Source organism: Aspergillus vadensis, assembly GCF_003184925.1.
Source record: "Aspergillus vadensis CBS 113365 unplaced genomic scaffold BO88scaffold_1, whole genome shotgun sequence".
Classification (NCBI taxonomy): Eukaryota; Fungi; Ascomycota; class Eurotiomycetes; order Eurotiales; family Aspergillaceae; genus Aspergillus; species Aspergillus vadensis.
The window spans coordinates 589333-615509 of NW_020292039.1; the positions used below are offsets into that span (position 1 = coordinate 589333).

General features: G+C 51.0%; 8 protein-coding genes and 1 non-coding gene across 9 annotated transcripts; 2 read left to right on the top strand and 7 right to left on the bottom strand.

Moving 5' to 3' along the window:
* Positions 1 to 814: 814 nt before the first annotated feature.
* On the bottom strand, positions 815 to 3927 carry creB (ubiquitin C-terminal hydrolase CreB; the record flags this gene model as incomplete). The annotated part of the gene is made up of 3 exons (XM_025709729.1): positions 3435 to 3927; positions 2979 to 3209; positions 815 to 2872 (listed from the first exon to the last, which is right to left on the bottom strand). Exons 1-3 carry the CDS (start codon positions 3468 to 3470, stop codon positions 815 to 817), a joined length of 2325 nt encoding a protein of 774 aa, XP_025568032.1. The 5' UTR covers positions 3471 to 3927.
* Positions 3928 to 7589: 3662 nt separating this feature from the next.
* BO88DRAFT_t33 lies at positions 7590 to 7694 on the bottom strand. The gene has a single exon. It is a non-coding gene; the product is annotated as a tRNA-Ser (tRNA).
* Positions 7695 to 7809: 115 nt separating this feature from the next.
* On the top strand, positions 7810 to 10043 carry BO88DRAFT_399932 (histidine--tRNA ligase). The gene is made up of 2 exons (XM_025705437.1): positions 7810 to 9464; positions 9529 to 10043. The coding sequence occupies exons 1-2, from the start codon at positions 8172 to 8174 to the stop codon at positions 9808 to 9810; spliced, it is 1575 nt and encodes a 524-aa protein (XP_025568033.1). The 5' UTR covers positions 7810 to 8171; the 3' UTR covers positions 9811 to 10043.
* Positions 10044 to 10215: 172 nt separating this feature from the next.
* BO88DRAFT_354327 (putative ubiquinone biosynthesis monooxgenase (Coq6)) lies at positions 10216 to 12116 on the bottom strand. The gene is made up of 2 exons (XM_025703672.1): positions 11704 to 12116; positions 10216 to 11645 (listed from the first exon to the last, which is right to left on the bottom strand). Exons 1-2 carry the CDS (start codon positions 11882 to 11884, stop codon positions 10288 to 10290), a joined length of 1539 nt encoding a protein of 512 aa, XP_025568034.1. The 5' UTR covers positions 11885 to 12116; the 3' UTR covers positions 10216 to 10287.
* On the top strand, positions 12067 to 13068 carry BO88DRAFT_399934 (uncharacterized protein). The gene is made up of 2 exons (XM_025705438.1): positions 12067 to 12686; positions 12797 to 13068. Exons 1-2 carry the CDS (start codon positions 12459 to 12461, stop codon positions 12929 to 12931), a joined length of 363 nt encoding a protein of 120 aa, XP_025568035.1. The 5' UTR covers positions 12067 to 12458; the 3' UTR covers positions 12932 to 13068.
* Positions 13025 to 14962, bottom strand: BO88DRAFT_399935 (sorting nexin-4). Its single transcript, XM_025705439.1, has 2 exons — positions 14474 to 14962; positions 13025 to 14390 (listed from the first exon to the last, which is right to left on the bottom strand). Exons 1-2 carry the CDS (start codon positions 14765 to 14767, stop codon positions 13209 to 13211), a joined length of 1476 nt encoding a protein of 491 aa, XP_025568036.1. The 5' UTR covers positions 14768 to 14962; the 3' UTR covers positions 13025 to 13208.
* Positions 14963 to 15123: 161 nt separating this feature from the next.
* Positions 15124 to 18196, bottom strand: kexB (kexin kexB). The gene is made up of 2 exons (XM_025703673.1): positions 16093 to 18196; positions 15124 to 16041 (listed from the first exon to the last, which is right to left on the bottom strand). Exons 1-2 carry the CDS (start codon positions 17853 to 17855, stop codon positions 15273 to 15275), a joined length of 2532 nt encoding a protein of 843 aa, XP_025568037.1. The 5' UTR covers positions 17856 to 18196; the 3' UTR covers positions 15124 to 15272.
* A 725-nt stretch (positions 18197 to 18921) lies between these two features.
* BO88DRAFT_459498 (kynurenine 3-monooxygenase) lies at positions 18922 to 20568 on the bottom strand (the record flags this gene model as incomplete). The annotated part of the gene is made up of 4 exons (XM_025711091.1): positions 18922 to 19650; positions 19706 to 20080; positions 20168 to 20382; positions 20460 to 20568. The coding sequence occupies 4 exons, from the start codon at positions 20566 to 20568 to the stop codon at positions 18922 to 18924; spliced, it is 1428 nt and encodes a 475-aa protein (XP_025568038.1).
* A 1319-nt stretch (positions 20569 to 21887) lies between these two features.
* Positions 21888 to 23623, bottom strand: BO88DRAFT_448078 (MFS transporter; the record flags this gene model as incomplete). Its single annotated transcript, XM_025710416.1, has 4 exons — positions 21888 to 22171; positions 22238 to 22485; positions 22547 to 22780; positions 22842 to 23623. The coding sequence occupies 4 exons, from the start codon at positions 23621 to 23623 to the stop codon at positions 21888 to 21890; spliced, it is 1548 nt and encodes a 515-aa protein (XP_025568039.1).
* Positions 23624 to 26177: the final 2554 nt, after the last annotated feature.

Consider the following 26177-nt stretch of genomic DNA (forward strand, 5'->3'; position numbering starts at 1 on the left):
TGTAATCATATAGAGATGTGCAAATGCTGGAATTTAAAAGCTAAGGGTGAGATGCATGTATATGTCTATGTGGGTACTAGCTGGTATGAAGATGAACACCTCTGTTTCAATGTTGATAGTTTCGTTACTATCTAATGCGTGTACTCGCATCGGTCTATATACCACGCAATGTTGATACATATGGTCTATCCCACGAGCCCGAAGGATGAAATGCTCAACATGACCAGACAAGATGTGACAAGTCCAGATCTCGACTTCACTCTTTTCCTACACAAAGAATCGCGCTCCCTCTTTCGCTCCTGGCATCGACAAAAGATGCCCTTCGCATTTCTGAAACCCATTGCGAACCCCATTTCTCCGTAACCCATTTTTAATGGTAGTAAAATCGACAACGTGTGATAACTTGTAAAATCCAAAATCCGAAAAACATCATTTCGCCGAACGCCTCACTTGCCCAGCTGTGTGACCCAGGCACGGGTATCACATGATCAAATAGCAGTCAAAGAAGATATATAGCAATAACAAGTGAAGCAATGGTTGGCTAAAACAACATGCAGAAGCAAAGTTCGAAGACATCACAATGCAGGCAAGAGCCAAATAGTGAGTAAAAAAGTAAGACAGGGACCGGACCCATTTCAAACCTTGCATCCACTGGCAACATGTTCGCAGCCTGAGCAATATCGCCATATGAAGGAGCCGGTAGTGAAGAGAAGTGTGATGATACATCAAGAAAGTATGTACGAAAAATCCACGTATGTTATGTGCAAAAGACGAACAAAGATGCATGCTTGGTGCAATCGGCGAAAGGCGGGCCTTATGAAAGGATGCTGAACGACTTCTTCCGGATGCTGAAACTCCGCCATTTCCCATGCCCTGCCCGGTCGCCCTTGGGGCTCTTGAGAGCGTCTGGCTCGTCATCTTGGCCCAGGGGCTTATGAACGATGTGTGACTCCTTCGGTGGGGAAGTCTTCCGCGGTGAGAGCGGCTGGACGGGCTCCAATGGCACCTGGCGTGGTGTTAAAGGCTCGGCACTAGGAACTGACGGCAGGCCAGACGACGAGGCACGGCTTTCTTTGTCTTTGCCCAAGCGCTGGCTGAAACTCTTGCTGCCCCGTTTCAACCGGCTAAGACCATTGCTGGTTTTCTTCGGATCGCCGTCCTTTCCGTTCTCCGTAGGATTGCGTCGATCCTCATCTGCTTTCGACGCTTTGCTGGCCTCCAGGGCAGCCTTTAGTTCAGCTTCCTCGCGTCGCTGATTTTCCTTAACCCTCGCTTCTTGTTCTTTCCGGCGCTGCTTCTCCAACTCCTTTTCAGCTGCTTTGCGCTCCTTTTCTTCTTTAGCCCGCTCCTTCTTGAATTGGATGTCACTCTTCTTAGGGCTCAAAGGCCGGTTGACAGTTTCAGGTATTGGCGGAACCGGAGGTGGAGTTGCTACTGCGGGACTTGACGGCTCAATATCTGGACCAGTATATTCTGTATGTGTGGGTAGCTGAGGTGCGGTGGGGGCTCGTCGGAGGCCCGTGTGTCGTTGGGGCTCGTCTGGCACAGGGATCTGCGAGGCACTATGAACATGTGCCAATCCCGCAGGGTGTGGGAAGCCGTTCGGTTTCACAGCAGCGTCATTCGCATCAGCCGCACTGGCATTCATGTTCTCCATCTCTTGCTCCTTCAAGACAGCCTCCAATGTAGTCTCCTGGTAGAATAGGACGTAGGCACATGCTAATCCAGGCTTATCACCAAAGAAGTTGCGCACGTAGTTCTTGTCAACAGGCTCCACCATTTCGTCATCAAAGAGCAGCCATCCGCGATCCTGCGTCTTGATAATAGACACATAATGCCCGTGGTAAGGACCGCCCCCAATGTGGACCACCACGGCGTATAACTCGTATAGGCGATCGGGATCCTCCGCATCGTCTGTTGTATTGAAAAGACGAAGATGGTAAGGGTACACGACCCGATGAAAGAGCTTCTGCAGTCGCTGGAGATCCTCGGTATATTTGAATCGCTTGAGATGTAGAGCCAGAATTCGCGGGAGACGCTTGATTTTCATCCTTTTCTCAGCCTCCTGGAGCCCACCGCAGTTATCGCAGTGAAACTTGTTTCGCTCGCAGAGCATCTCTTCTGCTGAGAATTTCCTCAGACATGAAGTGACCGACGAGTGCTGCTCCAGATCTACCGACAAATCCAGGAAAATCTCATCGCGCTGGGAAACATTCTCACACGTCAAGCACTGTGTCTCTGATGTCAGGGTTCCCTCGAACAGCTCGTGCACCCATCGCGTTGTGTTGGGAGTTTTAGAGCCCGAACTGATCGACTGCCGGGAGGAGTCGGTGGTGTCGGCTGGCGGTAAGCTCGGTATAGGTTGCTTCATGGCTTCTGCTTCTACATTGGCGACTACTTCGTTGAGCACAAGGTTCAGGAATTCGTGAGCATCTTGATGCATGGCCGACCGAAACATTTCGTTCTCTCGGCGAAGAACGTCGAGGAAATGCTGCGGTCGTACGATACCTATCCTAGACTGGCTCGCAACGACTGATTCGAAGATATCTTTGAGTGATGTGAAGAGCGATTCGGACATTCCATAGCTGCCTGCATTATTTTTCGTTTCTAACAGCGGCAGCGACTGCAGGGCGATTTTCTTTTTGTACTCAGAAGAGTCCTTATCTTCGGGTTTCGGTGGCTGTGCGGGAGGTGCGCCGGGTCGCTGAGCGTTGGCGAGTCTTTGTTTCTCCGCTTGTGCCTCAGCTTCCTGGTTCGCGGCGAAGTTCTGATAGCGAAGGTTCTTCGCCAACGCAGCCTCTAGGCTTTCTATCGGCGTTCGTGTCGGATAGTTGAGCACGGCTTCGCGAAAGGGTACTGAATAATAGAGACACTGCAAGATTGAGTTACAGTAACTGCGCAAACGGGGGATTAGTGACATGACTCTGGGACGGGGTTCCTCCCCTCTACTGGATGGTTGACATCAATTGGCCACTCACCAAGTATTTCCGTACTGGACAGCACAAGCCACTGTTAGCAACTCCGCGAAACCGGGGTATAGGTTGCAAGAAGGGCCAACTCACGTTCTCCATGCCGAAAAACTTGTCGCTACCGTCTTGTCGAACCGAATCCGAACCCATTTCCTGCAGCATTTTCTCCAGCGGGGTCATCGGAAGCGCCAGGGGTTCTTTCTTCGCGGGAGTCGCCCCGACCGAAGGAGTGGAAGATCCCTGAAAACGATGCAGTCAGCATTGTGGTAATTGTGGCGAACGGTAATGGAGACGCGACAGGTTGGCTCTCCAGCGATCTAATGGCCGTGCCGCATGTCCTTTCACGATTTTCCCAATGAATGCCAACATAACCAGGCAGGTTGATATGCCCCAAAGATGTAGGAGGCCAGAACATGCTCAGAGGCAAAAGAAGCGCGGCCAAGCCAGCAAACCGGGGGGACTTACCACATCTCTCCGGAAACTCCTCAGAAAAGACCCCATGTTTATCGCAAAGTCTCAAAGACCTTAGTATTCAACTTCATCTGGTAGCTTTCGCAGGACAAAGTAGCCGACACCGGAACCGAAGGAGAGTGAATGTGAAGCGTTATATCGGCGCGCAGGCGAGCCAGCCGGTATGCGACGGCAGGAACCAGTAAGCGAAGTCGAGTAGAGATAGGAGGGTTTGTGAGAGCAACGGTCGGCGATATGATGGGGTATTTGACACAACGGAGTGACAGCGATAAAGAATTAAAAGAAGGGAGTCTAGATGCTCGGCATAGGGTTTCCTAAATCCGCGGATCCGACGAGCGTTTGAGAAAGGGCTTGAGGGGGGGGGGAGATGTGGATGAGTGAACCAGGAATGGGGCGGAACGTGAACGGGCGGCGGAAATCGAAGGTGGAGAACGCTGCGGTCGGAGGGAGAAAGGCACGGGCGAATTGAAAGCAACGGGGGTCGAAGGGGTGTGTAAGAAGATGAGTAGGCAGAAAGCAAGGTCGGACAAGGAGAGGAAGAAGGTGAATAAGAGAAGAAAGAGATAGAATAAGTGAGAGACAAGAGTCAGAGGGAGAGAGAGAGAGGAGAGGCGGGAGTAGGGGAACGACGTTGTTGGTAGCCGGATTATTCCCCAAGTCAGGAACCTCGAGCCATACACAGTACACTGTTTGATACACCAGATACTTTGCAGTGGATACTAATTACAGCCTTTCACATCTGCCTGGGTAATATTACATGGGGGTTCTCCCGTAATGACGGGCGGGTGCGCGGGCCCGAGCGGTTGGGGGGGGCAAACCCGATTTGACTTTTGGCGATGAACGTTTCGAGGAGGGGAAAGATGGCTTTGACGGGTGCTACTGTCACAGATTGGGGAGAGGGAGAGACTTTGAACCATCGTTTGGACGGGAGCATATTCCCATAGTCATCCGAGTCTAGATGTTTGGCTTTCTTTCCCCCGCAAATTGTGTGGTGACTGCAAGAAGAAACACCCGGCCGTCTTCTCGATCTCACACCAACTCCGGTAAACCTCAGTCATACTAGGTTTCTTTACCCAAAAAACACTCCCCAGTATTTTACAGCGGTTTTCAAGATTTAACTCCTCCCACGCATCTTCCCGAAAGAGACATCCGATGAACCAGCCCCATCCTGTGTTTCCCCCTCACTATGACTAGATACTTTACTCCTTTCTCTCATATTGACACTAGCGATTTCAAGTGGCCCCCTCTATAGCTGGCTCAGCTCTTCACACTACGTCACAGTTTCCATATATTAAAGTTCCTCCACAAACATACCCTTCTACACCGTGCAACGCAATACTAACACCGAGGAGGGGGTGACATTTGAGGCCAGATCCACTGGCCTGAAATATACCCGGTGGTTCTCCCCTCCGCCGTAAACTCCGCCAGTTACCCTTTAGCTCCGAAGGACAATTGACCTACAGAGTTGAATTTGGCATGCTAAGAATTCGTCTATTCTTGTCTCCTCCTAGTCAAGCCTGTGTGACGAACACAAGAGAAGATAAGCCGTGCAGAAAAGAAATGTGGAAGAGAGACAGAGAAAGCTTGCGCAGAACAAGTGGCCATCGGGTAATATGGAAGGTACGAGTCGTGAGGTGCGGTTGCGTCGATGTCGAAAACCACCGCTCTGATTTGTTGCCAGCCCATTGGCATGGCTTAGCCTTTCCACGAGCCTTCTGCGGCCGGTACTACCTGAAACGCACATAGGTTGCGTTGAGATGCGTGGGGTGGCTATGCTTCCACTGCAGGCATGGAAACCCAACTGAGCAGAATACCCTGCGTTAGCAATAGCCGTGACTAGTGTTGGTGATAGATAGATGGAGGGAGGAGATGCTGGACTCAACCAGCACTCACAGCTATCTCAGCAGTCTATCTATCGAGCGGTCATGGACGCGGGATAAACTGCGTGATTTTAGCAACCAGTCCGGCCTGGCGGCGTTCTTGGCGGTGGCTTCATGTTGGCAAGTTATCGCAGCGCCTTTGTTGTCCGGGGTATTTGCTTTTCCCAAGGGGGCGGGGAGGTACCAGGGGCACTTGCGATGGGGGTCAGGAGACCCCTCGAGCATTCCGATCCAGTTCTTATTCTATATTAACTTTGCCATTTCCAGTTGTAGTACATGCAATCGTCATCTGCGTTCTTTCACTACAACGTTGTACCTTTCTTCCCCCCTCTTTCTGGGGTACGGTCGGGGCCATACCGTTATTAGATAAGATCAGTACCACCTAGTAAGCGGTTACGATATTAGTGTACACAAAGCGAACATGGATAGGTACGATGTCATACATACCGTATCACGCTACACCAGAACCACGTGGAAACTCAAGGATCAGAAGGGTGACTTGTGACCAATCGCATAATTTGTTACGCCCCACATACCCCATCCACCCCAGCATTTGAGATACTAGCGTCATACAGACCGAAGGCGTTGTACGGAGCGGATGTAATTGTGCCTTACACAGTACACACAAACACACTCATAAGGAGCAGGGTTTGGTTTTCTATTCCGTTCCAGTGACACTCGTGTCGGTTTCCGATTCTGTCTAAGGAACAACAGCTGCCACTTGCATCCGTGGTAAAGTTAAATCGGATCGAGTTCGGCAGTGAAACCATAACTTATACGCGTGCATAAAAAAACATAACGCAGCCTGCCTTTAGCAATTTCAACCATGAATACTGTGAAAGTTAGAAGACCAACTATTTATGGCGTAACCGATAGCATCCGCTCTGCGTCCGTTCAGCCCGATAAAGCGCCAGATAACTCCTAAGTACTAACTAGGTAACATCATAGCCGGGTTTTAGCTTATTAAACTGCCAATTGATAAGCACCATGGATCTGGGTTTCAAGCCTGCGACAAATCAATGGCCTTTGGGGAAGATCCTTGAGAACAGGCCATAACGTCATTGGGTGGACATGGGGGCACTAGGGCCTGCACTAAAAGCTGCGGGCGTCTAAATGGAACCTTCCACTGCGCTCGGTCTACTCCGGAGTCTAGTCCGAAGTAAGAGTAGGTTTTGCTACTGCTACTGGGATGGAGGTGTGCACTGTGCAGTGCACTTAGTGTGCCTGGTCAAACCCGGGAAAAAAACACAATACTTACAGACGTCAGGTGTGCAAGTTACAAATTGTAACATCACCCCCATGTGCCAGTCTGCCTCACATCAAGCCACCGTTTTCCCCGCCAATAAGCGCCCCTGTCCATGTGGGTTGATACTATCCATGTGCTTGAATCTACCACGGGGGCAGATCTTGGAATAGGTAGGACCATAACGGGTGGTCAGGGATTCTGGCTGGAATGGCGAGTAGAAAACCAGTTTGGGGGGGCTGGGGCTTGGGAGTGGGACAGGTTGGGCTGTAGTACTAAGTAGTAGCAGTGGTGACTGCGGCTTTGTACTCGGTCGGATGGCGGAATGGGACCGAATCCGAATCTGAGTAAGAAGGCATTCTAATGATAACTACCAACCAGGGCAGTGTTCATATGCTTGACTCGCAGGGAGTTCGTTACCCCGTACTACTTACCTTGTATAACTGTGTAAGACTGGAAACTTGTCGCATGCCCCATTCGGTGATCTTGGACGGACATTCCTCTAAAGTGTCCCTTCAGTGAGGATTTCTAGCCCACTGCGAAGTATCTCCTGCTATACTTGTAACTATTAATACTTCCTTGGCAGGAGAACTCCACGACTCAGCCAGCTTGTTTCCGGATAAGCATCAGTTTGTGATTGACTCTTATACCGGACAGTGCATGAGATGACACCTTTCCTAATATTTACCACCATATTAAAGTGTTGCCATAATTTTGAGGCCATCGATAAGCGTCTTGCCGCTTGCAGCCTCAATCTCGCATCGTTCGTAGCCACGAGGTTCTAGATGTGGACTAGGAATGCGTAGATCTAGCCAGCATTCCAACTACGATGTGACTTGTTATGATCCCTGCTACATCGCCTGGGGGCGAAAAGACAATTCACAGCGCTAGGCATGATAGCTGGTGATTTATCATAGCGTAGCAGGAAACCAACTCTATGAACCGAGAAAAAGTTGATAGGAATAAATGCATTTATTCTGGGGTCATGATGCTGGTAGACAAAAAAAAAATTCAAAAAGAGATATGCGACACCTCTGGGACTCGAACCCAGGCGGGCGAACCCACAGGCTAAACAGCTAATACGATAAGGTAGTAGCAGGCCTGCGCCTTAAACCACTCGGCCAAAGTGTCAATTTGATAAGAGTAATTACCTTAATAATCGTAGATGATCTACCCCCCATATGCACAGTTTGACTCACTAATCTCAACCACCGATTCGCCGACTTCGACTTTACCTCCAAAACATCTTTTGCTCCTGAATTTAAGGCTGCCCGTCTATAACGCCGGTTTGCGCGGGAGAGTCCGACATCAATTCCTTGAATGCACCCCTCACTCCAACCACGCATCCTCCGCTCCGCCCGACGAGCCCTGACGGAGTATCCCCGGGCCCCAGCGAGCAATTGCAGACGCAGCACCAGCACCAGCACCAGCAAGAGCCGTAGTAGCCTTCAGCAGCACCAAACCAGCGAGCGGCCAAACATCCGGCAGGCGATCGAAGCCCCCACCATCCCCCACCACCGCCACTACCACAACTCCCTCTCCCACTCGACTTTTCCCTCCTCATCCCCCTCCATTCCCCTTCCCCATCCCTCTCGTTCGCTCTCCACCATGCCCAAAGAAAAGGAATCCAAGCTCTCCTTCAACCTGAAGACCCCCAAGGGTACCAAGGACTGGTCCGGCTCCGACGCCCTCCTCCGCGACCGCATCTTCTCCACCATCGCCGACGTCTTCAAGCGCCATGGCGGTACTGCCCTCGACACCCCCGTCTTCGAGCTGCGCGAGATTCTCGCCGGTAAGTATGGCGAGGACTCCAAGCTCATCTACGACCTCCAGGACCAGGGTGGAGAAATCTGCTCCCTCCGCTACGATCTCACTGTCCCCTTCGCTCGTTGGCTCGCCATGAACCCGGACGTCCGCAGCATGAAGCGCTACCACATCGCCAAGGTGTACCGTCGCGATCAGCCCGCCGTCAGCAAGGGTCGCATGCGCGAGTTCTACCAGTGCGATTTCGATATCGCCGGTACCTTCGACCCCATGGTACCCGATGCCGAGATCCTGCGCATCGTCACCGAAGTCTTCGAAGAGCTGGGCTGGAACGGTCGCTATAACATCAAGATCAATCACCGGAAGATCCTCGACGGTGTCTTCCAGGTCTGTGGTGTGCCCGAAGAGAAGATCCGTCCGATTTCCAGTGCCGTCGACAAGCTGGACAAGATGCCCTGGGCGGATGTGCGCAAGGAAATGGTCGAGGAGAAGGGTCTGGACGGCGCCGTGGCCGATAAGATCGAGACATACGTGATGCACAAGGGCGGCCGCGAACTCCTTGAGAACCTCCTCAAGGATGAGGGCCTGACGGCCAACGAGTCCGCCAAGGCCGGTCTCGAAGATATGGGTCTGCTCATGGACTACCTCGAGGCATTCGGTGTGCTGGACAAGATCTCCTTCGATATGAGTCTGGCTCGTGGTCTCGATTACTACACCGGTGTGATCTACGAGGTCGTCACCGAGGGCTCCGCCCCCGCCGTGGCGTCCTCCGCACCGGAGGCCCAGGCCGTGCAGAAGTCCGGCAAGAAGAGCAAATCCAAGGGCGGCAACTCGGAAGACGACGACCGCTCCAACGACCCGACCCTGGGTGTCGGCAGTGTCGCCGCGGGAGGTCGCTACGACAACCTGGTGGGCATGTTCCTGCCCAAGGCGCAGATTCCCTGCGTGGGTGTGTCCTTCGGTGTGGACCGTATCTTCTCCATCACCAAGGCCCGTCTCGAGCGTGAGAAGAGCGCCGAGGCCCTCCGCAGCAGCGAGGTCGACGCCTACGTCATGGCCTTTGGTGGTAAGGGCTTCACTGGTATGCTGAAGGAGCGGATGAGCGTGTGCCAGACTCTCTGGAACTCTGGTGTCAAGGTAAGCTCCTTCCATATACTCCCTCCCTCCTTTCCTGATCGTATATACTAACAATAATCTACAGGCCGAATTCTCTTACAAGGTCAAGCCCAAGCTCCCCCAACAATTCAAGGCCGCCGAACAAGCCGGCGTCCCCTTCGCCGTCATCCTGGGCGAGGATGAGCTCGCGGCCGGCAAGGTCCGCGTCAAGGAAATGGGTCTGGAGGACGGACACCCCGAGAAGGAAGGTGTTCTGGTCGATCTGACTGCTCTGCCGGCGGAGGTCAAGGCCCGGGTGGCTAAGAAGCGGGGAGAGAGTGTCGAGGGAGTTGCGCAGCAGTTGGGTGACATGAAGGTTGATGCATAGAGATGGGAATCCATATACACACAGGGCTTAGATGGGTTTCAATTTGTTTGTGCTAAGAGCGTGCGTTCCGCTTAAAAAAGTATAAGGGTGGGAAGGAAAAAAGAAAAAATTAACGAAGATGTTCTAAAATACAATACCCGGGGGTTTATTTTCACTTATATCTTTCGCTTTTCATCTGGTGCTTTTTGTCTTGGTGTGGTATAGATAGCAGTCGAATTGGAGCGAGATTGGTTCTTTACTCATTATACACTCTTCTGGTAAATTCGTCGATCCATCTGGCAGTGCCCTCGTTTTCTTACAGGGTTACTACTACTATCTTATCGTCTAATGTAGCAGTAGTTGGTATAGAGCATAGCATTGGTATACCATACACATGTAGTCATATCATACACTTAGTTGAAACCACTAGAGTACTGCTAAAGAAAAGTAATAATATACATGACCACTTCCTACCTCATAATAAACACATAGATTGATTTACGATCCCTCAGCCCCCTTCATCAACAACCCCTTGACAAACGGCACCCGATCAATCACATCCAATCCCAGACTGCGCGCCCACGCCACAGGTCCATTACCCGGAACATTATACAACTTATGCAGGACATCACAAGCACCGCCGATCTTCGCATTCGTGCCGTACCGATCCCATGCATACCGCTCAAGGGTGAGCAAATCACCCACGTCCATACCATGGTGCACGGCGTACTCGATCGTCTGCGCCAGGGACGCCACGTCGCCCAGACCCAGGTTCAAGCCCTGACCGGCGAGCGGGTGGATGACGTGCGCGGCATCGCCGACGAGAGCCACGCGGGGAGAGACGTAGGTGGAGGCGTGGCGGAAGCGGAGGGGGAAGGAGGCCACGCTGCCTTCCTGGACGCCTGTGACCATGGGTGGGAGGTGGGAGGGCTGCGGGGTGTGTTGGAGGCGCCAGGTGAGTTCGTCTTCGTGGGGATTTTCGGTTGTAGTAGAGGAGGGGCGTTCCATGCGCAGCATGTATTGGAGGTCGGTCATGGAGAGGCGGAAGGCGGCGTTGACCATGGAGATGAAGGCCTTCGGGGAGAGGGATTTGAGGTAGGCGGCGTTTTCGACGGTCGTAGACCAGACGAGGGTTGCGTTGTTGTTAGGGAGAGGGAGTAGGGCGATGGGTCCGCCTAGGGAGGGGAGGAAGCGCTGGTAGGCGGTTCTCATTCCGAGAGGAAACGGAGCGGGGTCTAGGTCGGCGAGGGAGAGGCTCGCGACGATGCCGTGCCGGTTGTAGTCCCATCCGTCTGTGGCGATGTCGGCGAAGCGGCGGACAGGGCTGTTGATGCCGTCTGCGCCGACGAGAAGGCGCGCGGCGATGCGGGTGGGCGGTTGGGTGGTGGTGGTGTTGGTGGGTGTGATGGAGAGGACGGGCCAAGCGGAGAGGTCGGGGCCGTCGGGGGTATCGATGCCATTGGTGATGGAGGAGACGGTGCTGTTGGAGAAGAGGGAGAGGTTGTCCTCTCCGGAGGCTGCGATGCGGGAGAGGAGGGCGCGAACGAGGTTGGAGTTCTCGGTCATGGTCGCGACGGTGCGGAGGTCTTCGAACGGAGAGGTCTCCATGGACCAGTCGAAGGAGATGCGCGAGCCGGTTTCGCCATCCCAAACTTGCATCTCCTGGTAGGGCTGAGCGCGGGATGTGTCAAGGTGATCCCAGGCGCCGATCTTCTTCAGGAACGAGACGGAGGAGGGGGTCAGGCTGCTGACGCGGTTGGAGTAGTTCTGCGCATCGAGGGACCACGAGCGGGCTTTGTTCAGATCTTGAGTTTCGACCAGGGCGACTTTCAGCTTTGAAGTGGTGGGATTAGCCCCTAGAGAAGTCAGTAACAGACGCCAATTGGATGTATACAGCGCATTGGAATAACATACGGAGTGCAGCCAGCAGGCCCAGACCGGCAGGACCACCTCCGACGCAGACGACATCGTAGATCTCGGGAGCCGAAGCATTGGAGGGCGAGTGGGAGGCATATCTCCTGCGAGCAGGGAGACGGCCCAATTGACAAGACGGGCAGACGTAGGGACGGAGAGCCGTCCGAGAGAGGGGACGCATGATGGGAGATGGGGCAGTGAGCAGCGGGGAAGAGAGAGCAAGAAGCCGGAAGTGGAAGGGAAAGTGAAGCCATCACCAGATACTAAAGCAAACAGAGCAAACATGATTCCGCATCCGTGAACTACCATCAACAAGTGTAAGTCATCTTTCAACCCCCAAGATACTACACATTTTCGCCCCCAAATACTAACTTTCCTCCTGCATAATAATAATCAATCCAAGAAATACACATCTCCGCATACCATCAAGTCCCACGAAATGCAACATGCCATTCCCCCCCTGACTCCAAATCTCACTCTCACTCTCACTGCCACTGCCACCATGCACTCACTCCGCCACAATGCACCCATTCCAATTCCACTACTGCAGAAAGGCAAAACAACCCCCCTCAAGCAAGCTAAAAGAAAAGATAGCTAGTAAAACCCTGAAGAACTTTAAAGTATATTAGTACCAGACACAGCCCTACAACTCAATTGAATTTTTCTCTCCAACTTTAATACCATCTATCATTTCACTCACATAACAACCCTATTCCCATACTATACATACCGACGAAGGAAGAAAAGAAAGAAAGATGTCCTCATCAAACACCGCTACAACCAAAAACCCCAAACCCAAATCCCAATCCCAATCCCAAACACAAGAAGAAAGACCCCATCTATCCGCCAACTTTGCCAACCCATCATCGCAAAGAATCGACTACGATCATGAAGTGTACCTCCATTTGATGTCCGGTGATGATGGTGATGACACCCGCAAGGACAAGAATAGAAGCAAGACGCCGAATCAGGTGTATCGGGAGGTTAGTACCATACCTGACTTCATTGCCTGATTCTTACATACTATGTGTTTGTTCGGGTTGTGTGCTTGCGCAAGGGTGTATCTGATATCAGGGGTATATCCCTGTTGTAGAATATCGTGCGAAGACATACGACTCGCGCGCTGGATCCGGCAGTGGTGGACCCTAATGCGCAGAGGGATCCGAGTCCCCTTGATTTGGAGTGGGCGGAGAGTCAGAGGGTTAGGGAGAGGTTGGTGGGGAATTAATTGAGTGTCATGGTGATTGTGAGGATGAGGATGATGGGTGGATGGGTAGATGGGGTTCTAATGGACAAGTAAAAGAAGGAATGAAAGACAGATAGAAAAGTGCAACGTCGTGATGATTATTTCATTCATGAAGCAACAGTCTCCTTCCGTAATGGTAATAAGAGAATCAAAACCCTCATGAAGCGAACAAAAAGAAACATGGCTAGTGCGATATCACAGTGTCATAATCAATAGTACCTAAATGTAGCAATGGTGGTTGTAGCAGTAGTATAAGTGATCACCTCTCCTCCATGCCTGGGTCATGCTCTTCTTCCAGATCACCCTCCATCTCAGCCACAAATCGTTCCCAGGTATTCAGTACTCCCTGGTAAAACTCGATCTGCTTCTCGGCCAACGCTCCCAGAGTATCCCGGAACTCCACGGCCTTGATGCGTTCAAAGTCCGCTACCTCGCGCACAACCTCCTCGTCGAACATCTCCGACGTCGTTTTGGCCGACTCGACCTCGCGCGTGAGCTCGTCGATGCGGAGCTCCAACTTCCGCACCCGCTCGCGTCGCGATTGCTCGTGATCGACACCCCGCATGTCCTCCATCTTGGACCGGATGAAAGAGGCCGGGGAAGAGGTCAGCGGGTTGGAGGCATAGTAGGAAGAGGGGTTGGAGGCGAGGGAGTCCCGCTCCGCCACCGCCTTGTTTCGATAGTCGACCAGCGCTTCGAAGTCGAGCTGTTTCTGCTCGCGCGTTTTGAGGAGAGCTTTCAGCGAGACAATGTACGCCTCCATATCCCGCAGCGACCCCAGATAATTCTGGTCAGTGTGATCCTTGAGCGTCTTGAGCCCCCGCCCTGTCTCCTCTACCGAGGCTGCAAAGACTTGTAAGGGGACCTCCACCTCCGGTTCTAGGGGCACTAGTTTGCGGAACTGCGTAGCGAGGTCATTATAGTCTGCCTCGAGATCCGATTCTCGCCGCGCCACCCGGGCTACAATCTTCTCCACATGATTGAGGTCCTCGTCCAGTTTATCCGCCTTCTCTCGCACTTCAATAAACCGCTTATCCGGCTTATGCACCTTGGTGAAAGCGTTGACAAAGGTGTCGGTAAAGTTGTCAAAGATCCCAGGGACCCCGCTGCCGTCCGAGGTGCTGGTCGAGTTGCGCGTGGACCGCAACCGCATGTGTGCATTCCAGTCGGGAGATTCCAGGAAGATGGCCAATAACGGCGCGCGCCGCAGCACGGGATGCAGCGTAAGCCGTTTCAGGAAGCGATGTAGAGACCATGCCCGTCGGGTGGTGAACTCGGGTCCGAACCGATCGCCGCGGACATACTCCATCTTATGCTTATCCGGCAACGGCGGGACGGCACAGGCAGGGTATTCGCGATAAAGCGTCTTGTATAGGAAATAGAAGTCGGTGAATCTGCGTCGCACGGTGAACTCGGGTTTCTGGAAGGACTTGAAATCGGTCTACAGTTATGGTTAGCATGCACTGCAACCGCAAACCCATCTCCAATCAAAGCCCACTGAAGGTATAGATAGAGACAACCCACCGTAGTAGTAACCAAATATGAAATATAAGCGTCTTTTGTCCCATCATTCTCTTTCAACGGCGAATCTACCCGGCACTCTAGCACACCATCGCCGATACCCGCCAGGTCGACGGCATCCGCCAGTGGCCCAGCCTGGGGGCTCTCTTGAGCGTTGCTCATCCTCCGTTTGCCATTGACATCGTGAGTGTATGGTTCCTGCTCCTCTGTATCTGTCCCGGAAGTCGTAGGTCGTGAGAGATCACTGTCCGGGTCATGCCTCCACGAGACGCTGTCGAAGTCGTCGTGCTGATCCATCGAGGGGCTGGTTGGGTTGCCTGCCGCCTGGAGCCGGCAGAGAAGGCTAGGTCGGTAGCGTTGGAGTGGGTGGAGATGGAGATCAGTGCGAGGTACAGTACGTGGAGCTAAGAAAAGCCGGTTTTTATATTAATCTGGGGGTTCTAGAAGCAGGACAGTAGGATAAGGTGGGAGGAGTGAGGAGATGGAGGTTGGTTGGCGGGCGGTCAACAGCAGGAGAGACAAGAGATGCGGAGGAAGTCAAAAGCAGCGACGGGAAGCGTCATCGCCAAGACCCTTAATTTAGTGTTCCTTTGGTTCTACTCCGGAGATCACCACCACTTGATTCTACGGCAGATGAAGAATAGATAAATGATAGAATCAATGATTTAAGATGGTGCACACATACATGGTATATACACGCTCTCTCTATGCAGCATACACAGCAGGAATATCGTTCAACGCAGGTCATCCAACGAGTTAGAAACACTGTCCGAAATAAGATCGACCCTCATCTACTTGCCCTTCATCTCCGAGAATGCTCTTCATTCCCCTCCCGTTCTTGTTCGCCGCTAATCCCCCGATCCCGATACGGTTCATCATCCTCATCACTGAACAACGGTTCCTCATCGCTATCGCCTGCAAAAGCATTGTAAAGCTCGCCACCCCGGCGACGTGAACGGTTCGACCGTCCGTTCATTGCCTGTAGCTCATCCTCGTCTTCGATCATTTCGAAATCGTAGTCATCCCGACTGTCGTTGCGAATGCGTTTACGGCGTTGCACATGGAAATAGACACCCAGGCCAATGCAGAAGACAATGATGGAACCGATCGCGGCGTAGATCCAGACTTGCGTCCGCTTGGAGGCACCGAACGTGGGGAAGAAAGAAGGCAGGAAACTGTCTGACGCGGAGGTCGGAGATGGGCTTGCTGTTGAGCTTGCCTCTGTCGTAGGGGTCTTCTGGAGTTCTTCATCATCGATTGGCTCCGTCAGACTACCTGTCGGCATCGCGGATGTCGTAGGCTTGACGTTCACCGGGCGATCAACGCCACCAGTGGGCTTGTCAGGCAGCTCGGTTTTCGTAGGGACGGCGCTAATGCTCGTGGTAGCCACGTTTCCTTCCTCGTAGCTGTGGTCATCATCATGTTCAGTAGGCATGGGGTGAAGGGGCTGCTCGGCTGCGTCAATCGCCTCGCCCCACAAGTTGAGTCGCCAGTCGATGAATTGTCCAGTATGCTCGTTTACATTGGTGTCCTTGACAATCACAGTCCATTTGCCGATTCCGGACTCGCCCCTAGATAGATATTAGCATTAAAACCGACAATCGAGCAAAAGAATCACTAACCAATGAGCAACGCTCATGAAGGTCCAGTCAACATAGCCCACCTCTTGATTATCCGGCCGCCGGGGCGTACTGAGGTGACTGACCCTGCCGTCAGGGCTCCGTAACTCCACGCTGAGATCGCCTCGGCGAGTGTGGTTAACATTCATGGTGACCGTGACATGCTCCAGCCGTTCCAGATTGGCTCCCTTCAACATATCCTCCGTCACCTCATACGAACTGGCAAGACCCTGCTCGCCCTGTGGGATCTCATGCTCAACCCGCTGCCAGGGGGAATGGAGCCAAGCTTGGGGCTTCACCAGATCCCAGGTCTTTGCCTGTTGCACCAGCGTCCAGGTATCCACCTTGCCGTATCCCCAGTCATGGCTGAACTTCTTTCCGTTCTTAGTGTCTTGCCAGCTTCCATCGTCTTCATGAACCGGCACTGCCGCCTCAATCATCAGATATTGGACATCACGCCAGGTGAGTTCCGGCCGAACGCTGAGGGCCAGCGCCACAGTTCCCGCAGCGAGCGGGCCGGCCGCCGAAGTTCCACCATGAGTACTCGAGCACTTGTCTGTGCCGACGTCCGTGGTATGAATTGCATCGCTCGCGCCACTGCTGTAGGCAACCACCAGTTGCGCCGAGCAGGATTCCGAATAGGGAGGGTGGTTACCCTCCCGATCAATGGCACCCACCGTGATGCTGTAGATACTGTTGGTGTAACCGTCAAAGTTACAATTGTCATCATGAATGGCACCATTACCAGCCGCAAACACAAAAACCGAGCCTTTTCCACCACGGCCATTTTGGATACCATTGACCATGGCCCGCTTGATCAGGGTTCCCGGAGCCTCCATTGTAGCGCCATCATCGTAAGGACCCCAGGAACACGAGTATATATCGTTCTCCTGGTAAGCGTAGTTGATAGCCGCAGCCTCATCAGTATCGTCAATGGGTGCAGAGAGAATCCGAATACCAGCGATGCGACTATCATACGCGACACCAACCCCGCACACGTCGTTCTTCGCCGCACCGATTTCACCCGCACATCTAGTACCGTGGCGGTCGTCGCTCAAGCGCGGTCTCGGCTCTGGTACTTTGTCATTATAGTCGTAAGACCCCGCCGCAAAATAGTTCGGCCTAAGATCGTTGCTGTACATGTCCAAACCATCATCGACAATAGCCGTCGTGACACCCTGCCCCGTAATACCCTCCAGCCAGATCCCCGTCACGTTAAGATCATGGCCCAGCTGAACGGTATTGAACAAATGCCATTGTTCGCCGAAGATGGGGTCCGCTAGGCCCAATTCCGAGGCAATGCGTTTTTGCGCCGCAAGCGCTTGAGCATCGCTCTGAGTGTTCACAGGCGATCTAGCAGCATATCCTGTCGGTGGCACTCTCTTATGAAGTTTCCTCTGGGGGGCCAGCTTCTCGGACCAAAGAATCCCACTTAGACCTTCGTCTCGCCCGACCAAGGAGGGAAGGACAGCGGCGTCGTCTCCGGAGCGGCGGCGTAACCTCCGACGATCGCGTAATTGATCCAGCAGCGCATGGACATCGTCACTGTTCTCACGGGGTATCGAAAAGGTATGATGTGAAGGTAATTCTCCGACGGGGCCTTCGTGGCGAGCACCTAGCCGTTGAGCGACGTCGGCCGGCGAGGCGGATTCATCAAGATGTAGAGCGAAGTAATCATGGGTCTCGTAGGAACGATGAGGATGGAGAGAAGCGGAGGCAGCAGCGCAAAGGCCCAAAGCCGCAGCGACACCACCTGTAAGACGCATCGTTTGGGGGGAGAGTTTGGGTGAACTCTCACTCTCAGGACGATGTGATCAGGCCAAGTAGGAGGCTTGCCATGGACCAACAGGTACTGGGTATGAGGCGGGTCCCGGTGTACAGGCAGAAGCAAGGAAAGTCGGCCAGGTATGTGTCGGTCTGTAGGGGCGCCACCGAGGTGGGAAAATGATACCGAGGATCAAAAGCAATAATAGGGACCGAAAGTGGCAAGAATGGCAAGATGATATGAGAAATAATGAATTCTGAATGACAGCGAGGGAGAGAGTTGACGAGTTGGCCCGAATGAATAGAGAGAGCAGCTAGACTAATACGCGGCCCTTGGGGCGGCAGACCAAACTCCCGACTCCAACTTGCCTTTCGCCGATCCACTTTTTGCCCTTTCCTCACCCAAAAAGGATCACCGCCTCAGGTGGTCCGCCACTAGCTTTATTGAGAATAGCAGATCTTGGCTGCCCCTTTTGGCCCCGTTAGATCGGAGATCATGTTATTCCGGGCCCGGTCACATCGCATAGTCACTGTATGTAGTATGTATGGACTATGGAGATGCAGGTGGTGGGACGCCTAATAATGCATGAGCACAAACAGTTACCTCAAGATTATTGCATCGTGGTGGTACTAGTGCTGTATACAGGTACAATTGATAGACCTTATGAGGTCAACCCCCGCTTTGGTAGTTAGTCGATCTTGGGTGAAAACCGTCCCAAACTTAAGTTTCGATTATATACTTTAAACCGAATCTAAAGTTGAACCATGTCAAGTACGAGATTTCCAGTGAGAAACTACACATCATCGCCCTCGATTGTTAGTGTACTCACTATACCTATTAAAGCAACATCTAGTTGGAGTATGAAAAGCTTTAATCGAAACAATGCTAAACATCTCATGTACTGGAAAAGCAGTATTCACATTTGGGTTCGCATCGCTTTAAAGTTCAGTAAACTTCAATTAAACAATAATCAATAACTGACACTTAATTACACTATGTCCAAGCTTTTACCCACTTATCCCACAGACTATATGCAAAAACCCGATTCATTACCAATACTTCGCTTCTTACAGGTGAAGCGAAAAAAGACACAAAAGGAAAAAGAGCACCAGGCAGCTCCACGCCACAGCACTCAGGATCATTCCCTGTCTTCGGACCTGTCGCAAAACATCGGTATATCGCATCGTCTCAAACGCCACCAGCCGGTACTGCGTCGCCCACCCAAGCTGCGGGGCATGAAGGCTCAGAAACTCTTCGATATGCTTGCGGATATGGTAAGACATTTTGAACACGCCTTGTCGTAGTTCCTTGTAGTTTTGCAACGCCAATTCATTTATAATGTGGACATCCGGCTGGCGATACTTGGTGTACTTCTCAAGGTAGTCTTCCACAATCGCCTGCGGGGTGTCGGGTAGCTCTTTTTGTTGCATCGCATAGCTCAAGGAGAGATTGTCTTTCCAGGAAGGGAAACTCCTTCGTTGGTCGAGGAAGTCCTCGAACAAGATTCGGACATCCTCGAAGCCGGTGTTCATGCCTTGACCGTAGAAGGGGACCATGGCATGTGCGGCATCACCAATAAGGACACATGAATCCTGATAGTGATACGGAGAGCATCGGATGTCAATCATTGGGTGATGAAGGTTGGACTTGAATTGTTTCTGGAGATTGTCGGTAGGGATGAGGTCTGGTGTGATACCGGGGAAGTTCTTCTCAAAGAACTCTGCAATCCTCCCGGAGGACTTCAGTTCCAGGAAGACTTTTTCCGGGGCGAACAGATTGCAAGTCAATGTTCCTTCCTAGGGAGAGTCAGTATCACATTATTTAAAGGAATGACTTGTGAAGCATGCATACCTTATCCGGACAGGCAAACAGCATAAAGTCACGCTGGGGCCACATGTGCAGACAGTCCATCGGAAGAGCATGCCCCGTAGGGATGGTAAGCTCACACCAGAAGATATCCTCCCACCTCTGATTGATGTTGATTTTGGCATAGCGGGACAGAAAGAAGCGGGTTGTGGAGTGAGCACCATCAGCACCAATTAGTAGGTCAAACTTGGTCTCATGGCTGGGCTCCAGAGGGCGAGATATGTTTTGGAAAGTGGCACACTTCTGCTTCATGTCCAAGCCATTGAGTCTGTGCTTGTAGAATATGCGAACATTTGGGAAGGCAGACAACTCTTCAAGCAAGTTTTGGTTAATCTCAGAGCGGCTGATAGCATAGAGAGCCTACACAAAGATGAGCTTTTGTCAGAAATGGCTGCCTAATTGGAGTAGAGACAGGACATTAGTTAACGGAGGAGGGTTCTGACATACCTGTCCATGAACATCATAGGCAATTCGCCTGGTAGTTAGTCGCTTCTTGGACTTGCTGTGCACCATTCGACCATAGACGGGAACAGTTGTCGACAGGATTCTCTCTGCCAGGCCCCTGCATTGACTATGCCGTAAAGCCTTGATGCCTCGTTCGGACAGCGTCAGACTGATACTCTTGGCAGAGAAGGAAGTTGCTGTCTGGACTTGACTGTACTCTACATGTACAACCACCCGTTAGAAGAGAATGTCACTGGGAAATGCACCAGAGGCGCAGAAAGTAAGGCAGACGCACCGTCCCTCATCTCATAAATTTCCACTTGAAAGCCTCGCTGAGCCGCATATAATCCCGCCAACGCCCCAACTGGGCCACCCCCGACAATAACAACCTTGTATGATGACATAGTAATCTAAGTACAATAAGACCTTCCTCACAAAAGAGTAAGACAAATAAAGTTGGGGAGATGCCCTGGTAATACTAGCATTCTGAAAAAGGGCATCGTGGTACCCTTTTATATCCAAAAGGTGCAACCAATCCTCCAACGTAGACCGCCTCTTACCAGATTCGGAGTTATAACGCAGTCCTAGCATGATGCATTGCCGGTGAATCCTGATTGAGCAAAAGTATATGACACTATTCCGATGAGTCCCTTCGGAAGTTAACTGTCCATAGGGCAATGTCGATCGATTGGCCACTCCAGCATGGACCGCTGACTTCATTGGCCTGATCTGGAGCTGTAGGAACCTACTACTGGCATCCTTCAGGATGGAAAAGAAAGGCTAGAATTGGGGGCCCTTCAAATTAGAGCCTAGTGGATATTTGCAAGCTTTATCTTGGGGCCGATTGCCTTTGGAAACTGGACAGGGTCAGACTATTAGACGATGTATACGTTGCATGGTTGATCAGGGACCCAGGATATTGACAATTATGCAGAAACCAAACCTAGGACCGGTGTACCTACTTAAGTTCACATACTTCGAGATGAAAAGTATAACGATTTCTATGGATGTAATATAAGTATGGAAATTCCCTCGACGTCCCGGACTTCATGGATGTGTGAGTTCTCACATGCATGAAGGGGTATGATTATCGAGGGTCTGTATGCCGGTTGAATGCGGGTTCTCGGCTCGCAGTGCAGTCAGCACAGGATGTCTAATAATAAGCCTTTCCAATATAATATTTCTTGGCGATTCATCGGAGAGACCACGGGGAAGTGAACGAGCCGTTACGGTCTGTTGGACGGTACACTCAACAAAGATCGTTATCGTCCTCTGGCGATCCAGACATCACCCAATTGGCTACTCTTGGATATTGTAGGATCTAAATGGTAGTGCATGTCTGACGTGAGGCGGAGATGTGCCCAAAGAAAGCAAATAGAGCAATAATCAGAAATATACTCAGTCAGGTTTCTGCAGTAATTCTCTGCAATACCTACCACTAGATGAAGGATCGCCGGCGCAATCCCGCTTCCATAAGCATCTCCTACGCATCTCCGTCGGCATTGCCTTACCAGAGACAGTCTTGCCCGTCTGGACCGGGCTAATATCATGACGTGGCCGCTAAAAAGACGCAATAAACCGCCTCGTTCCTGCTGTAAGAGGCCAGAACTACAACAGTTGTTTCATCCTATAGTTTGCCGGAGATAAGGGATCCGGAATCTGGGGGCTCTGAAGCGTTAGGGCTTATAGGATTTATGATCGTCATGATAGGTTACAGAAAATTCTACTCCTCCTTCTTGCTGCCCACCTTCCCGCCGGACCGCAGTCCCACAAAACTGACAAAACAGACTACGATCATGGCTGCGAACATGAGCCAATAGGCCGCTTCGTAGCCTTTCAACAAATTGCCGTCCGAATGTGCCGTAACAGATCCAGCAATAACAGCGCTAACGGCTAGTCCGACGGAGTTACCAATCTGTGAGACGGCATTGAACACGGCCCCAGCCAGCCCTTGGTTCTCTCCCGGATAAGCTTGCGAGATTATAAGGTTTGAGACGGTAAAAAGAACTATTTCCCGATTAGTGATTCAGAGTGGTTTGCTTCATTTAGCCGTCACATCCATTTAGAACTTACCATCCGGATGAAGTGGGCTCAGAAGCATCCCCACGAACGGCCCCCGCCAATATCCCCAGCTGGGTTTGACCAATGCCATCAACAGAGCAGAGATAGTGCTGATGCAGGCAGAAACAAAGACTAATGTTCGTACCTCAACTTTATCCACTACGTAGCCCGTGACAATATTGGTGAGAGCTCCGACAATCACCAAGGGTAGAAACATCACGGCCGAGATGAGAGCAGAATGATGCTGGATGTTTTGGAAACTGCCCATACTCGTCAGCCACTTTTGCCATATCCTCCTTGTGGAATAGAACGTAAACTTACTAGAGCGACGAAAAGTATTGAAAGGCATTGAAAACAGCCCAGGTAAAGAACACGATGATGCATGTCGAGGTGAACGTGGTGTTGCGCCAAATACTGTTGGGAATGAGGGCGGGCTGACCCTTTCGTTGTCGCCAGTTCATCCACGCGATGAATGCAGGAATGAGCACCAATGAAACAACAAGAAGAGCAATGACATAGCCTGTGCGAATGTTTCGATAACTTCCGGAGAGTTCACTGCAGGACACATTGCATTAGCAAGATAGAGTCGAACGCCGGAGATTGAAGGAACACCTACGCCATCACGAAACATAGCAATGCCAGCGAGACACTTATGATGACTGCCCCAATCCAGTCAATCTTTGCCATGCGCCTATACCACGGCTCCCCGTGGGGTTTGTTAACAGCGGGCAGCGCCCAGATAGCCGTGGCCGATAGGACAACATTAATGATAGCACTGATATAATATCCATAGCGCCATCCGATCGTGTCAACGAACACACCACCGAGGATGAGCCCCAATGAATATCCTAAAGGCTGCCCCATTCCCATTGATGCAAATCCAATGTTTCGCCTTTTGCCCGAGGGACAACTGCGCGTCATTAGGCTAACTGCAGAGGGCAAGCACATTGCGATGCAAAGACCCAAAAGAGTCCGAAACGCGATGAGCTGATTTCCCGTCTGTGCAAAGCCGCAAGCCAGCGTAAATATTGCATACAGAATACTCCCAGTTATCCATATTATTTTGTCACCCACTGCATCCGCGATGGAGCCGAAGAGCAGGAGGGTGCAACCCGCTGCGAGTGCGTAGACCGATGCGGGCCATAGTAGGATGTCTTCGTCTAGATGGAGGTCGATCGCCATTTGTGGGAGGGCCACGGTCAGGATTCCTGATCCCATTGTGTTGAGGAAGCTGACGCCCGTGAGACTGACGATGGTCAAATTCGCGCGAGTAGTGCTGAAGGGCTTGGATGAGATGGCTGTTTGTGCGAGTACTGCTTCATCGTTGGGTGTGCTTTCGGACGATGTAGTATCGACATCACCTGGCTTGTATGTGTTTTTTTCTCCTTCTGACTGCATTGTGCGTTTTTACCCAGATGTATTCAGTCTTGAAATTGTATGGGGGTTGCCAGATAGAGCAGCTGTCATCCAGCAACAGCCACCAGAGAAAACAGCTCAAAAAATGTTCAAAACTGTTTTAATGAGATTAACGATGGACTAGGCTGTTCGGAGCTTAGTCTCAATTTGAGAGAGTCACTATTGCAGTGATATTCAGCTATTAATTAACAAGTAAGCATAACAAGTTGGGCTCTCCAAGCATGCTGACATATTGTCCTTTTGATTCTTTTGTAATCAGGTCGGGTTCTTTTCCGCTTTGGATGAGTGTACATGAATCCGCCCACTGAAGGATCCACCAGCTGGCGTTTCTGTTAGGGGTTGCTATAATATGCAGTAGTATGACAAGGCTGACTTTTAGGGTTATCGCTGATAAGCAACTCTGGACTCCACCGCGGGACTCTTTCCGTGGTCAGATAACACTATTACTAGTTAGTATGGTCCCTGCCCAAGGCTTCATTTAGTTAACTAGTTAATTTATCAGCGCGTATGACAAATTGAACCAACAGAGTGCGGAACAGAACTACAGAGGCTCGATTGACATAAATCTGTCCAGCTCCTTTGCCGGAGAAGCTCTCTGTTTTCTCGAACTTTTCGCGTCCGATTTTCCTTTACACTGTAGACATTGATGCTCCAGCGTGCTGACGTGGCCATTCGAGAAATGTGAGAGAGCATTTCCCTTAACAGTGATTGCCTCAACTAGCACTTACTCCCTGGGACAATGCATATGATCACCCGTGCATATATATCTTCGAAAGAGCCATCATACATGGAAGGAACTCGGTCCTCCGTGTTATTCCTCTTCGATCACTCTGTTCTTTCGTTGCATCCACACACCAAGGAGAATCACAGGGAGAAACTATAACTCAAGTAAAAACGAGCAGATGAGCGACAAAACTCATTCGTTGTAGGGGGAACCCATCATCCAATTATTGATATGCAACGAATCTTAGCCTTTTAATAGAGTATATTTCTCAAGTAGTCCACCCTAGCTGCACGATAGAAACATGTTCTTACTGTAGGTGCACGGAAGCATGAACGATGCATGGGTGGAATAGTAGCATGAAGCGTCTCGGCAACACTATGGGAAGTCCCGCGCGAACAAGCTTATACATATGATGTATCCGATAATGACCGTCTTGGGAATTTCCATTACTTTCTTGAATCCACTAAAGGCAAGATCTGCTTTTGCTTTCCCATCTAATCAGTTCTAGTTTGAAGTGGCTCCCTCACCGCTCCATTACTCCAGTCCATATGCTTCCTCTTTGCCTAGCGTGTTGTTCTGCTCATGCACCATACTCATGTGACATATAAACACTTTAAGCATCCGGCGTCCTTGCTATGCGACCGCCTATATCAGGATTCTTACTATGAAGCTCCTTCGCTACTGATATTTCTACTTTGCTATTCTTGACCTCTCAAAGCTCCAGCTTACGGGTTTATGTATTGATAGAATTAACGTTGGTATTTAAAGTTCATAGACTCTCCCAGAGCTGCCCAAACCCATTCTAGTTCTAAGGAGAGCTTCGGCATATATTTTCTGATAGCCTTCCTCAACCTGAACCATCTATCTCAAGGGCTAATATACTCATTGGTTCACGAAGCGAAGAAAGCAAGCAGACCAGTCCCGTATCGGACCTTGCAATGTGACGACTAGACTAATCTATGAAGATGCCACCTGTACTTCGGAGGGGTTTGCCTCTATTTGTTGACGAAACCGCATTTGCAGGATAATAGGCATGGCCTTGTTTTTTTATTATTATTGTTTATCAACTCACCATATCGTGTCAATAATAAGGCTGTTCAGAGCGTACGCCATTATAGCAAATCACAGCCGATCTCCAGTGAGGAATCTTGAAAACATGCCACAGGGGGGAAGTCGAACAGATACTTCTGAAGATTCCACTGCCCTGAGGATAACGACCTTCTCCACGGTTCCTCTTTGCCCTATGATTACTTCTACACCCCTGCACAAATTGTTAACTCCTGTCCTCAATGTAGTGGACCAGAACCCCAAGATGATCAGACAAAATAACCCTTTCGAGCAGCACAATGCCTGAAGATAATGATACAGACTCTCGGTCACATGATTATCTCTGTCTTATACCTGGCTGCGAAAAGAAACTATTTGCGCTGATCTGCTTTCCTATCCAGGGAGTACTACCTACTTGATTGTTTCATGTCACAGCTTATGACCATGTATGTGCCATTTACCCGCGTTTCGCAGGCCACGATCATCACAAATTCTCTTCCTTTCTCATCAAGCGTTTTTGAATCTACAAAGAGGCTTGCTTCTTGCCAGACAAAGGGGTTCGATGTGTTAGTACTATATCGCCTTGTCGTCGACAAGAATATCAGCGCGTTTCTCTTCAGGTGCTCTTACTCAAGTTCAACAGTGACAAATATCGACAAAGGAAATACTCATGCCATTGCAGACCAGTATATACTGAATACCCAGTACGAAGGCTTTTACAAGGAGTGCTGATGATGTACGAGGTTGGAGTGCAACAGCGTTCTG

What these genes read in the sequence shown, in the direction of transcription:
- BO88DRAFT_399935 (XM_025705439.1), bottom strand. Translation starts at nt 14,767, where the DNA reads ATGGATCAGCACGACGACTTCGACAGCGTCTCGTGGAGGCATGACCCG. An exon ending in CATATTTGGTTACTACTACG is followed by an intron (nt 14,391 to 14,473) that starts GTGGGTTGTCTC and finishes CCATAACTGTAG; the next exon opens with ACCGATTTCAAGTCCTTCCA.
- kexB (XM_025703673.1), bottom strand. Translation starts at nt 17,855, where the DNA reads ATGCGTCTTACAGGTGGTGTCGCTGCGGCTTTGGGCCTTTGCGCTGCT. An exon ending in TTCATGAGCGTTGCTCATTG is followed by an intron (nt 16,042 to 16,092) that starts GTTAGTGATTCT and finishes ATATCTATCTAG; the next exon opens with GGGCGAGTCCGGAATCGGCA.
- BO88DRAFT_399934 (XM_025705438.1), top strand. Translation starts at nt 12,459, where the DNA reads ATGTCCTCATCAAACACCGCTACAACCAAAAACCCCAAACCCAAATCC. An exon ending in CGAATCAGGTGTATCGGGAG is followed by an intron (nt 12,687 to 12,796) that starts GTTAGTACCATA and finishes TCCCTGTTGTAG; the next exon opens with AATATCGTGCGAAGACATAC.
- BO88DRAFT_399932 (XM_025705437.1), top strand. Translation starts at nt 8,172, where the DNA reads ATGCCCAAAGAAAAGGAATCCAAGCTCTCCTTCAACCTGAAGACCCCC. An exon ending in TCTGGAACTCTGGTGTCAAG is followed by an intron (nt 9,465 to 9,528) that starts GTAAGCTCCTTC and finishes AATAATCTACAG; the next exon opens with GCCGAATTCTCTTACAAGGT.
- BO88DRAFT_354327 (XM_025703672.1), bottom strand. Translation starts at nt 11,884, where the DNA reads ATGCGTCCCCTCTCTCGGACGGCTCTCCGTCCCTACGTCTGCCCGTCT. An exon ending in GGGCCTGCTGGCTGCACTCC is followed by an intron (nt 11,646 to 11,703) that starts GTATGTTATTCC and finishes TGACTTCTCTAG; the next exon opens with GGGCTAATCCCACCACTTCA.